This window comes from Pempheris klunzingeri, chromosome 3 (genome assembly GCF_042242105.1).
Source record: "Pempheris klunzingeri isolate RE-2024b chromosome 3, fPemKlu1.hap1, whole genome shotgun sequence".
Taxonomy (NCBI): domain Eukaryota; kingdom Metazoa; phylum Chordata; class Actinopteri; order Acropomatiformes; family Pempheridae; genus Pempheris; species Pempheris klunzingeri.
Window position 1 is genome coordinate 5,724,472 of NC_092014.1, and position 13,144 is coordinate 5,737,615.

Below are 13,144 nucleotides of genomic sequence, written 5' to 3' on the forward strand. Positions count from 1 at the left end.
TGACTTGGTCTTAGCACACAGAAACAACCATAGTTCACAGACAGACATTTAAAGGGGTTACGAGCCACAAAAGTTGGAATCACTGATTTAAGGTAATGCTGAAGCATTATGTGAAAAAATATATTTGTAGAGACGTTTGAAGTCAACTCTGAACTGATTTTGTCAAACATTAAATGAGTGGATTTTTGACGGGAGGCTTACAGCAATCAATAAATACATTTTTAAGACCTTCTCAAACTGAATTTTCTCACATTTACTCTGAACACATGCCTCAACACGGGGGACTAGGACGATAAGGATGGACCTGCTTTAATTTCAGTCCCACAAAGATCAAATTATTTTAGACCTATCAGGGGATTGTTTTCCTTATAATGAGAAAACCATCCATAATCTATGCATGAGTGCTTGGATAGACATAGTGTGTAGCCTACATGAACACCAGTTGGATAACAGTGCAGATAACATGCTGTGTAGTGGGTGTCATCAGTTATGGCTGGGCTACTTCATCAACAGCTCATCTGTTATAGATGATAAAAGGTTTATCATGTCCTCCAAGTTTCCTCCCAGTAGGAGAGGAGAGGAACCAGGACAGGGGAGGAAAAGGGTAGATGCGAAATATTTCTGGGATGAGTAATTACTCAGAGGTCAAAAAGCCTCAAGAGTTTTGAAGGAGTTAAGCTAACGTAGCAATAAAAACTCTCACAAACAGGAAAATGACAATTACTTCTTCCAGTTCCATCAGTACCTTTGGCATTTACTGGCAAGGTCAGATTCTATGGCCAATGTGTGGCTGTAACACTTTGAATGTGTTAGTTGTTCCATGTATTTGTGACTTCTTTAAAACTAAAGAATCAATCAAAAAGACTGGGATGCATCTCATTGTATGTACAAAGTGTCACAGTTTATTTACATTTTGAAAATAAACTTTGTCAAAGCTCATATTTACTTCCTGTGTGCATTTAATCGTACATTATTTTGCTTGTATGAATTCCTTATTTCCATTGAGTCTCACATGTATCAATGAACATTAATAATGGCCTATGTCATAGAAATGAATGTCTTCTAATTAAACAACCAGCACTGCTCCAATATACTTATTTTGTCTGCCAACAGTCAATATTCAGTCAATCAGTAAATGTAAACCTATAATACAAAATTACAGCTGGAACTGGCCTTTCAATTTATTTGAAACATCAATATTTTATATTGACATATTTATGGACAACATACAATGGTCAACATTTTTGTAACAGTAAGATACAGTAAGAGCCTGAAATAAGAAGAATGGCAGAAAAATAAGCTAATTTTGCTGGCAAACTTACTGAATCAGCAGCTCTCTTTGTATGTACCAAACTCAAGGCTGTGCATCAGTTTGAGGATGAAGCTGGTGATATTCCACATTTTTCTTATTCAGTTCCCATGAAAACATCCAATTCAAGGTTATAGACAAAAGCACAATTATAAAACCGAACATCTATCAAAAGTATTAAAAACCCATTCATGTGTGTCACAACGTTGCACCGATGTTCCTTAATTAAGGACACAGCAGTTTATTTCCCACCACCCTGCTGCCATCAATACTCACCAGTGTACCAGATGTGTATAAATCCACAGCTGAAAATAGTCCCCAATAAATGCAATGTTTGAACTTCTGTTTGAGTAACGTTTGCTAGAAAATACAGTGCCCAGCTGTTTTCATGAAAAATGTGAATAGATAGTGTTACAGCCCCAGAGCTCTTTTTCTTTTTTTTCTTTTTTTTTTACAACCAGCCACCCATGCTCTTAATTTCTATAATAAATGGTCTTTATTTCCAGTAAAGCCTCTTGTGCACCTTTTCCTTTGTCGTGGCCTAGGAGCCAGCTGTGACAATAGCACCAGCAGGGAAATGGCAGGAAAAGGGAGAAGAAGGCAACAAAGGTCCCTCACCAGACTCGGTGGACATGTTGTGGTTCATGGTTGGCGTCCTAACCCCTTCGCGACTGAGGGGGCAGCCTTGACTTGTCTCTTCATACACATTTCACACATCCTGCTGTCGTTTGTGAAAATGGAAAACGTCCCTCAGGTTGTACTGTCCCATTCGGTGGTTTCTGTAGTAACAGATGTATACCACTGTCACGACGACGATGACAACCACAGCCATAATTAACATCCCGACTATAGTGGTTATAGTGTAGTCGGCTGCAGAGAGTTGAGAAAAGAAAAAACAGAACAGAGAACATTGAACGTCAGACCAACACCACAGGCCAAAACAGCCACAATGGACTTCCTTCCTGTTCCTGATGTCACACGTATAAAGTCTACGCTGCTGTGAGAAAGCAATACTGAAAGTTTTTGTGTTTCCAGTAACACTGACAGCACTTAAAACTGACCTTGGACGACCACCTTAAAGTCCACAGTGACGGTGCCCACATCATTGGTGACAGAGCAGGTGTACGGTCCTTCATCTGCAGAGGTCACAGAGCTGATGGTGAGGACGCTGACATTGGGGGCGGGGAGTGTAGCTGACGGGAACATCCAGGTGTATGAAGGGCCGGGGTTTCCCACAGCTGAGCAGTCCAGCTGTAGAGGGTCACCTTCTGTGATGGTGATCTGATTGAGATCCAATAACCTTTCCAGCTGAGGCTTATCTGTGACAGGATTGATTGAGGGAGAAAAGCAGCACGAGTCATTACAACAAAATGGGAACAACATTTTTGACATTTAAACACTGATGCAGAAATACAGTTAAGATGGCAGTGGTGGAAAGTACCTAGTTTTCACCACAACACTGTCAATGACAGACTGTTTTACTCCACTTTCAGTTTGTGCAACTATTCTTCTGGTCCAAAACATTTCAGAGGAAAATACAAATTCAGTGCTTTTAACTACACATCCATTGTCTGTTTCCTTAAAGGTCACATCCCAGCTGACACTGAGGGTATTTACATAAACAGATGCATTATTTTGCAGATTTACGTGTGATGTTCAAAACATGTGGTCATTTTACTGTATTAATATAACAATGGGGAATAAAATGTTAGAGGTTACTGTTATGTTACAAAGTACTGGACGGATGTTGACTTCATGATGGAAACTTTTTATGGATCTCCAAAGTTGGTGTAATTTATCCACATTATACTCAGGGGGCTCATCTACATCAACAGGCTTCATCCATCCAACAGTATCTGAGATATTTATGTGTGGATGTTCGCAAAGCGGCACAGGAGTTGTGTTTCTGGTCACCGGACAAATTTATGTCCTGTATTGAATCTCCTTTTACCGTATTTTTGAAAATTAAACTATTGATCCATACTCTGCAAAAGAAAACGACAAGATGACCGAAAATCAACTGATTTGAAAGCAGTTTTAACTGATGTGTTGTGTTATTTTCACATGACAGCAAGGTTTTAGTTCTTGGCTCAAAGGAAAATGGAAGTGTGTTGGTTTTGTTGTCGTCAGACTCACAGTAGACAGCGGCGCTGATGTTTTGCGACCTCACCACTGGAGGATACGGAGGTCCTTCAGGTCCCAGTTGTAGCTCTGCTTCACACCAGTACTGGACTCCATCATGTTCTTTACTGGCGCTGATGTCCAGAGTGAAGATCTCAGTCACTGGTGTCTTCTTTGTGTTGATGCTGTTGGACTGCAGTCGCTCCAGTGCTGTCTGTCCTCTGTAGAAGGTCACAGTGAGGTTTTCAACAGGAGCCACATCCTGAACCGTACACTGCAGAGTGTACTGGTGACCCTCAAACATCGGCCCAGTGTGGTTCACAAAGCTGACGGACACGTTCTCTGGAGGCTCTGTGGAGACAAACAGAGACGCGAAACAAGCTAGAGGTTATAAACAGCAGCTATCAGATCCATTTGACTGTATATTCTTTAGCACACATTGTGATTCTCATCAAAACAGTAGTTTGTCCAACAGCAGGTTGACTTACGGTAGACAGTCACAGGCAGGGTGGTACAACATTGATCATCGCTATCGTTTTTAGTATAATAGCAGAGGGCAGATGTGTCCCATTCAGTCATACTGTCAACCGTCCATGAAATCGTGGTTCCGTTTGTCTTTAAGGCTCCCATAGATTTTTCCAAACCAAATAAGGTGCCTACACAAGCATGCTGACACACGGAGCACATGGCAAAGGCTGGGTCACCATACTTCAATACCAGTCTGGATGGAGTGAACACAGGTTGATCTGCACAGCTTACATCTGTAACACAGACAGTAAATGTTCCACTGTTAAAGCATCTAAATCATCATCATCATCATCTCACACAGTGTCACTCAAGAAACCAAATGTTTTGTCAGTGCTACGTACTGTACACTCAAAGTGTTTCTGATGTATTTTCCCATAGACTTTATTTTCCTAAACACAACTCTAAGCGGTATGTTGCCAGGCAACATGAAGTGGTCTGTAACCACAACATTAGCAACTATTTCACAAGACACTCACCAAAAATACTTGAAAATTACATTGTGTTTACTAATCTCTATTATTCCTCGATGTCTACTCAGTCACTTTGGTGATCAATAAAGTTAACAGTTATGTTACTGAAGATTAAGATACTGAATGTCACATATTAACTTTTAAGATGGTTTGTAAGCTACTAGCGATGGGTAAGTTATGAAAACATCTACACTATGATTCACTTGGTAATGAAAGCTACTCCAAATTAAAGCTGGCTTGATTGGCACTGTCGTGTGTACAGTGCCGTCACAGCTTGTTGTACTAATTTTAAAATGTTAAATACAATATAAAAAATGTGAAAAAAGAAAGTTAAAAGGTTCACTACACTAACCATATAACACTATGTCTACTAAACATCAGCGACTATAATGAGTATATCAGTATATATCAGGCAATGTATAATTGTGAGGTATTTGTAGGCCCACTTTAGTACTTTAGATACTAGTGACTTCATAGATTCTGATCACTAATACAAAATAGACTCAACTGATGAATTAGATTAGATTAGATTCCTTTTATTGTCATTGTAAATAAATACAACGAAATTCAAAGCACAAAAAAAGTGAAACAAAACCATAAAAGTGCAAAGATAGGAAAACAACAAATGCCAAAGAATAAATTCTATATTCTAAACCTATAGATTATTGTAAGTACCAAGTAATCACACTGAAATCATCTTCACCAGCTGCAGCACTACAGTGATGCTTGCACATGAGTGTATCTGTAGTTAGTCATTAGAAAATGAGCCATTCTGGATCATTTTACCCAAGAAATATTTTCATACCGTGTAGTATTTCCTCTTTTACTTAAGCAAAACATCTTTAACTCCTCTTCCACCACAGACAAGCAGCAGTATTTAATGGCATGTCTATGTTAGGGACCCCGTGTCCAGTGAGAAATGGCATCACTGGGTGTGTAGGGAGCATGAACCGCTAGAACGACACCTAGAAACACTTACTGCAGCTGGACACGTGGAAGTCGTGCAGAGAAGTCACGCAAATCGATACAGCCAAAAATATCTTACAGAAAAACATCATTTCCAGTTGATCTTCTCAGTAAAGTCCTTCAACACAACTTCGGCAAAGAGAGTCAAAGTGAAAGTAAAACCGCTAAACGAAAAAGAAAAAACCCGAAAAGTGTTCACTCCCTGGTTGGTTTTTCTGTGAGAGAGAGCAGACGTGCTGAGGGCTCACGGACTGAAGGCTCCTCTCTCATTCATGTCATTGTTATAAGACAGGACAAGTGAAATCGAAAGTAGGTGGTGGTGAGGGAGGGTTTCTGAGTAAAAAAAAAGGAAATGAGGAAATTCTGGTGAAGTCAGCAGGGGATGACCAAGACACTAGTGACCCCAAGTCAGCCTAATGGTAATAAAGCAAATATAGTTCACACATACACACTAAAATATACACTTGGTATCTGACAGCTAGTGAGTCAGCCTGCTCTACACACAAGCAACAGGGCTGAGAGTTTGGATAGGCTTTTTCTTTTTTGGTCTGGTAGAGGAATTCAAGCGGTCCGGAAGCAAACTTCCTTTATCTCCTTCCTGAGAGCCCTTCCTCCCTTTGGTGGGAAAAATCCTGCTCAGAAATCTGCCGTCAAATCCCATTTGGCGTGACCCTGTCTCCACGTGTCTATCTCTGCTCCTTCCCTCTTTGCTCCAGAAATTCAGGAGACATTTAGCTGCCTGTTTTTAGCTCCACTCTGCTCCTCATCAGCTTGTAGTCAGAGGAGTGCAGGGCTCCATATCAGAGGGCAGGTATTTTAATGGGACTTGGTGTGAAGCACAGTCACGCAACTGGAGTAGAAAACCATCAGGGGGTTGTGGTCTGCTGGATGTGAATTAAAACCAGGCCAGAGCCACTTTCTAATAATACTCTTTACAAAAGGTTAATACGTTGTTACTAATGGCTTTATTAATAGTGGATGAATCATGTATTAATGCTTTATATGTTATTAATAATTGCCAAGTTGTGAAAACTTTTATTTATAGGTCTAGAAAACACATCAATCCAAGGCTTTACAGGTTAAAAGGATAGTTTGACGTATACTTGTGTGCTACGAGAGGAGGCAATCATCATCACAGTTAGCTTAGCTTAGCATAAAGAATAGAAACAGTACAATACAAATGTTGGTGTCGGTAGTTTAAAAAAAATCATCCAAAATCTTATTTCATGATGACAATAATATGAAAGTAGTGGTAAAAGTCAGGGTAACACTATCACGGATAGGGCCACCCCACGAATATACATCATGATAGGCAGTAGGTAACTACAAGGCAAAGATAGACACATTTATTCATAATGGTAAAAACAGGAAATAGAAGAAAAACAAAAACAACAATGAGTACATGCATATAATGTAGCAATAGGAATCTTTCCATTCCTCTTACCGAACTCTCTGCAAGAAAAGCAAATGAGAGTATGTCCCGTAATGCTGACCTGTTCCTTCACAGTTCGAAGATTTAAAAGACAGACATCAGACATATCATACTGAATTCAACAACAGATTCTTCAAAACAAATCCAGGAAATGATTAATCTCCATGGCTTTGATTTAAATACTCATTGACCTTATCAAACTTGCCTCTGCATGCCCTTTAAGCGCTCATTCTCTGGGTGAAGATGAGGCCTGATCCAGTCATCAGTAATGCTATAATCTGTCTGATACATAACATAAACAGAGACAGGCAGAACCAGGACCCAGCTGTAGATATTTGACTCCGTTAGCTCCTCTAGATTCCTGTGAAATAGCTGCATAGGTGAAATATGAACTGGGAGTCAAAGGTTAACAAAATATTAACAAGAATGACGCGTCTCTAGTTCAGCACAGCTTTTTCCTTATGTTAAACAATGAAATGAAAGTAACAAGTTTTCTGAAACTCACTTTCAATGTAGGGCTCAAGGAATAATCAGTCTTTATGGATGTCTTTAGATACAGATTACACTCAAAAAAATATAAAAATGCACTCAGACCTTGTGTCCACACTAAGCTGCTCTCCCTACATTGTGAACTTCACTCGAAAATATTGAGATTAGGCTATATTTTCCAGTTCTGCAGAATAAGCAGAAGTGAAACACTGACTTAATACAGATCAGCTGATGTTTACCAAGAGGAAGTTGAATTTGGGTGACACTTAAGTCCCAGAGGGGGAGATTTCACAGGGAGGGTTACAAACTGTTCAGGAAATTAGTATTAGTCAATTTTCTGAATGAGCCATCGGCTAAATGTCTAGTCACATACATCACAGATGACAACAACATCAGCGCTTCATTGATGTCATGCAGTTGAGTCATATACGGATTTGTTTTTGACACTCAGCCTTTTATTAATAGCCTTCCTGATGCTTTCCTGAGGGCCACCTTAAAAACAGCTTTTTAATCTCCAGCTAAGGTAGCAGCTGTTTTCTTTACATGGCTTTTACAAACCACAAATGTCAATGGCTGGTTACATTAACCTTAATTTGACTGGCAGTGTGAGCGTATTGAATGTACCTGAGCACCTGGAGGATTGGAGGATTATGTAATTGCACACTAGTTATGCTTTGATTGTTGTCTTGAGTGTCTGCAATACTTACATTTTTCATTTTTTTAAACTATAACTCATTCAAATTAAGTGTTTCACATTTAACACTTAGGCCTATGCATTGAACAGTTTGGGAAAAAAAAGGGTCAAAGCATGTTTATATTCCCCAGTTTAAAAATGTAGGAGAAATTCAAGTACAAGATCGCTCCAGTGGAGGGTGCTGTGCTCCTTTAGGTCTCAGTTGTGGCTCTGCTTCACATCAGTTCTCTATGGTTAAAAACAGTCAGTCACATCTGCTGACCAGTGTTTCCATGGTTACAGTCAGTGACATCTGCTGACCAGTGGCACCAAATAATTTAAAAAAAGGAAAATAAATGGCTCATAATTTGTGGTTGCCATCTGGGAACTTAAAAAGACTTTATACTGTACGGTATTTTCACCTATCCTAGTATTACAGCTTACAGTATGATCATTAACTGGGAAAATATTTGTTTTCTGTTAAAGGACCATGCCACTGATTTTGAACTTGTTGGCACATTAACTCTTTACATTGCTGCTGACTAGGGCCATGCTGTAATTTCGTTAAAAGTTCTCACATAACAGGTGCTTTCTCAGATGTGAGCTATACAAGATATGGATTAAAATACCTTTCATTGCCCAGTTATATTATTTAGTGGCAAAAATATTACAGACTGTGGGAGAGAACTTAAACTAGAGCAGAGAATAAAAACATAAAACACATTATGAACCTGTGAATCGGTTTGCTGCTGGTACTACAGTTCAGTACGGTTGTTGTCTGTGTGTTTTTTGGAGTTGCTGTAGAGGCTGTTGTGGTGGATGTGGTTGTTTTGGTTGTTGTGGCTCTTGTAGTTGTTGTGGTTGTTGGTGGTAATCTGGTTGAGGTTAACTCCAAACCTACGGACAAATAAACAGTGACTTATGATGCTGTCAGTCAATATCTTAAAATGAAGGACAGAGATGGGACATCTTTACATTATCATATTCATATTCATGTTGTTAGCGACATAATGCAGAGCCCCAAAAAATCAACTATGCACATTCTGTAACAGGAATTTAGCATTAAGTAATTGAAAGCTTGTGGTTTTAAGTCTAATGTAAGAATTATTAAGAATCTCCACATTTGCAGATGATAATCATGGCAACTAGTCCTTTAAAATGATGTTCTTATCACAGCCTGTGGTGAAGATAAGTTAAGTGGGATACTCATAAATATTAATGCTTTCGGCATCTTCTTACTCAGTTTTCTCCCAGTGTTGGCAGCAACCAACCTCAACAGAATATGCTTGAGGCTGATCTATGGGCCATCAATAAATTACTGATTAATTGAAAAAACAATGATAGTTCCATATTTTAATAATTCCATAAATAAAAAATAATGGCTTTTTTCCAGTAGGTTTCATGTGATGTAATGCAGTGACGGAAATTGAAAAAAAATTTATTTCTGTGTCAATTAATCTGTAATTTATTGATGGCACCTAAAATATGCTTCTGCATCTGGAGTGAATGTCTACTAAACATCCAACTTGAAACTAACTTCACCACAGTATAGCTGACTGCATAAAGAGTCAAATCAAAGGTTTAGGCATGTAAAAAATGGAAGTAGCCACAGTGACGTCAACCATTGGTGTGAGGACTACTATTTTGAAGCCTCCAGTTTGACTTCACGGGTGTCGCCATCTTGGTTTTTCTGGAGCCAGAAGTGACGCTCATTCCATGACGACCGCCTCTGATTGGCTAGTCACAAGGTAGTCCCGTCCTAAGGTGTAGCCTGCGTTATCGTCTATTTTACTCTAAATGGGACCAAAATTTACAAAGTGGACATCATGCTGTGTTGAAGAAACTAGCATCATTACTACAGTTGAAGTCCATACAATCTGACTTCTTTTGGAGCCAGTGGAGTCGCCCCCCGCTGGCCATTAGAAAGAATGCAGGTTAAAGGCATTTCTGCATTGGCTTTGCTTTTCAGACCCAGAAGTTACAGTCTATAGGTTTAAGTAAAGAGAAAGGGAACAGAGAGTCATTCGAGTCTGAGCTCACCTTGGACGACCACCTTAAAGTCCACAGTGACGGTGCCCACATCATTGGTGACAGAGCAGGTGTACGGTCCTTCATCTGCAGAGGTCACAGAGCTGATGGTGAGGACGCTGCCATTGGAGGGGGAAAGTGTAGCTGACAGGGACGTCCAGGTGTATGAAGGGCCGGGGTTTCCCACAGCTGAGCAGTTCAGCTGTAGAGGGTCACCTTCTGTGATGGTGATCTGATCCAGATGCGATGACGCCTCCAGCTGAGGCTTATCTGTGAGAGGATGTGAGGAAGAAATACAACACATGTATCGTAGCTAATGTTACAACCGCTAGGGCCACTGTGTTACAGTAATTTTGAATTAAACACTTGCTTTAAACACTTTGCCAGGGAGGGGAAAGGTAGAGTCTTTTAGTATTTAACAGTAGTAAACAACACTATTTGCACCTTGGGGTAAACAGCCTCATTGGCTATTTACACCCAGCTGTAAGATGGAAAGAAGATATTTTGTGTTTAATTTACATTGTCTAAACATAACCAAACTGCAACTGAAATCTGATAATAATAAAAGAAAACTGAAATATATAGCTAAGTTTATGGGATTTCAAACCTCATAAAAGTAGTGTAACAAACCGATTCAGCCACCTCACCAAAACTAATCCACTTTGGAATTTGTACTGCTAAAACTGACCGGGTATAAATAGCCAAATGACAGCTGTCTGGTTATTATATTCTATACACATGTTAGAGGTGCTGGTAGGCTGATATTGTTACCTTTGGACAGAACCAGAAGCTGTTCCCACTTTTCATGCTGAGCTAAACTAGCCTGCTCCTTGCTTTAGCCTCATGTTTATCACACGGAAAAAACAAAGCTGTCAAGGCCACTGTGGACATGAGAGGGGTATCAGTCTTCTCATCTGATTCTCAGCAAGAGTCCGGCCAAAATGTTTGCCAAAATGTTCAATTATTTCATTATTAAAACTGTAAAAGGGAACAATAGGACGACCAAAGTGGTTTTTACCTTACTTGTGTTGTGTGTTTGTTTTTTTATTAGGTTTTAGTTCTTGGCTCAAAGGAAAATTGAAGTGTGTTGGTTTTGTTGTCGTCAGACTCACAGTAGACAGCGGCGCTGATGTTTTGCGACCTCACCACTGGAGGATACGGAGGTCCTTCAGGTCCCAGTTGTAGCTCTGCTTCACACCAGTACTGGACTCCATCATGTTCTTTACTGGCGCTGATGTCTAGTGTGAAGATCTCAGTCACTGGTGTCTTCTTTGTGTTGCTGCTGTTGGACTGCAGTCGCTCCAGTGCTGTCTGTCCTCTGTAGAAGGTCACAGTGAGGTTTTCAACAGGAGCCACATCCTGAACCGTACACTGCAGAGTGTACTGGTGACCCTCAAACATCGGCCCAGTGTGGTTCACAAAGCTGACGGACACGTTCTCTGGAGGCTCTGTGGAGACAAACAGAGAAGTGGAGAGACTGATTGGCAGCATCAGCATGACAGAATCTAAACTACCTAAATCTACTCAAGATGCTTTATTACTCTGAGTAGTTTGTTTAGGTTGACTTACGGTAGACAGTCACAGGCAGGGTGGTAAAACATTGATCATCGCTATCGTTTTTATTATAATAGCAGAGGGCAGATGTGTCCCATTCAGTCATACTGTCAACCGTCCATGAAATCGTGGTTCCGTTTGTCTTTAAGGCTCCCATAGATTTTTCCAAACCAGATAAGCTGCCTAGACAAGCATGCTGACATACGGAGCACGTGGCAAAGGCTGGGTCACCATACTTCAGTACCAGTCTGGATGGAGTGAACACAGGTTGATCTGCACAGCTTACATCTGTAACACAGACATTATAGTAGAAAATATTGATTTCAAGCAGCATTTTGATATAAAATTTGCAATCACATATAATTTCAAGCACCTATTAAACACAATGACGACCAGCTGCTCGCAGCTTTGCTTCCAACTTTGTATATTTACTTTTAGATGAAGGCCAATCTGATCGCTGATTGCTTAAATTCTAAAATGCCAGGCAAACTGGGAGTACAACTACAAACACATCAACTTAAATAAGCAATTGTCTTGGCTTAGTGTATTTATATCTTATGTAGGCTAATTATTTTGTATATACAGCAGAAACATAATTAACAGGTATTGTGCACAATCTAAGATATTTGCTCGTCTCAGATCAATTAATTATCAATACTACTACTAAACTAACAACAATAATAATGATAAATTAATAACATAGCTGAGAATCACAATCAAATGTGAATTAAAACTAAAGTCACTGGACAGAAAATGTTAAGACATTAGATATATTCATATTAAAGTACATTGTGAATTATAAATTTGTTTCTGGGTTTGTCAGACTAAGATTCAGTTCATCCTAGGAAATCATAATCTCACTCATGCAGGGAGAAGTCTGATGACAATAAAGCCCTTTTTGAGGCGGACTATAGATGAAAAACTCTTAACTTACCACAAACGGACTCATGGAAACCAAGCAGAAAACTCAAAGAAACAACTGGAAGAATAACACGGACAAACATTATTCCGTTATGTTTTGGTAAAGCAGATAATAAAAACCGTTGAACATAAAACCAGAAGGTGGTCAGACAGTGAATGAGTCCACTGCGTTTTGGGATTTTCTATTGTATTAGAAGGATGTTGGGAGGGCAGCCTGTTTTCCCACCACACATCCTCTCTCTGTTTGTTCAGTCATGTCTTTAAAATTGGTAACGTGAAAGTGAAAGTGTGACACAGGCTTGTCTCCAGAGGCAGTGCCGGTTTATAGCCTGTATCTCGGTTTATAGGACTTCACATAATGTGAGCCATCTTCGCTTTGACTCTTCTGACTTTTACTGGTGTTTAATAAAGAAAATAAATGTAAAATGGATGAATTTGTTTGAATGAATTTCAACAGCAGCATATAGATTTAGCTCTGAATTTCTTAAAAAGTTATTTATCATTTATATGCTCGAGGACAGCTGTTACAAATCAAATCGATCAAGCTGAGGACAACCCAAGGAAGGTGTGACACACAATGAAAATAATTGACTGAATGAAAATATGAGACTAAAGTCAAAGTAGAAAATATCTCTGAAATTAGAGAAACGGAA

At 39.5% G+C, this 13,144-nt stretch overlaps 1 protein-coding gene across 1 annotated transcript; it reads right to left on the minus strand.

Annotated features, from left to right (window-relative positions):
* Nucleotides 1-941: 941 nt before the first annotated feature.
* LOC139199135 (vascular cell adhesion protein 1-like) lies at nucleotides 942-12,568 on the minus strand. Its single transcript, XM_070828159.1, has 9 exons — nucleotides 12,505-12,568; nucleotides 11,586-11,858; nucleotides 11,129-11,464; nucleotides 10,029-10,286; nucleotides 8,679-8,885; nucleotides 3,919-4,191; nucleotides 3,446-3,781; nucleotides 2,371-2,628; nucleotides 942-2,179 (listed from the first exon to the last, which is right to left on the minus strand). The coding sequence occupies exons 2-9, from the start codon at nucleotides 11,725-11,727 to the stop codon at nucleotides 2,019-2,021; spliced, it is 1,971 nt and encodes a 656-aa protein (XP_070684260.1). The 5' UTR covers nucleotides 11,728-11,858; nucleotides 12,505-12,568; the 3' UTR covers nucleotides 942-2,018.
* Between the last annotated feature and the right edge of the window lie 576 nt (nucleotides 12,569-13,144).

Bases quoted from the DNA above. Each gene is read 5' to 3' on its own strand.
- LOC139199135 (XM_070828159.1), bottom strand. From the start codon at position 11,727: ATGGGAGCCTTAAAGACAAACGGAACCACGATTTCATGGACGGTTGAC. The intron at 10,287-11,128 runs GTGAGTCTGACG...ATCCTCTCACAG, and splicing joins CATCAGCGCCGCTGTCTACT to ATAAGCCTCAGCTGGAGGCG. The intron at 2,629-3,445 runs GTGAGTCTGACG...ATCCTGTCACAG, and splicing joins CATCAGCGCCGCTGTCTACT to ATAAGCCTCAGCTGGAAAGG.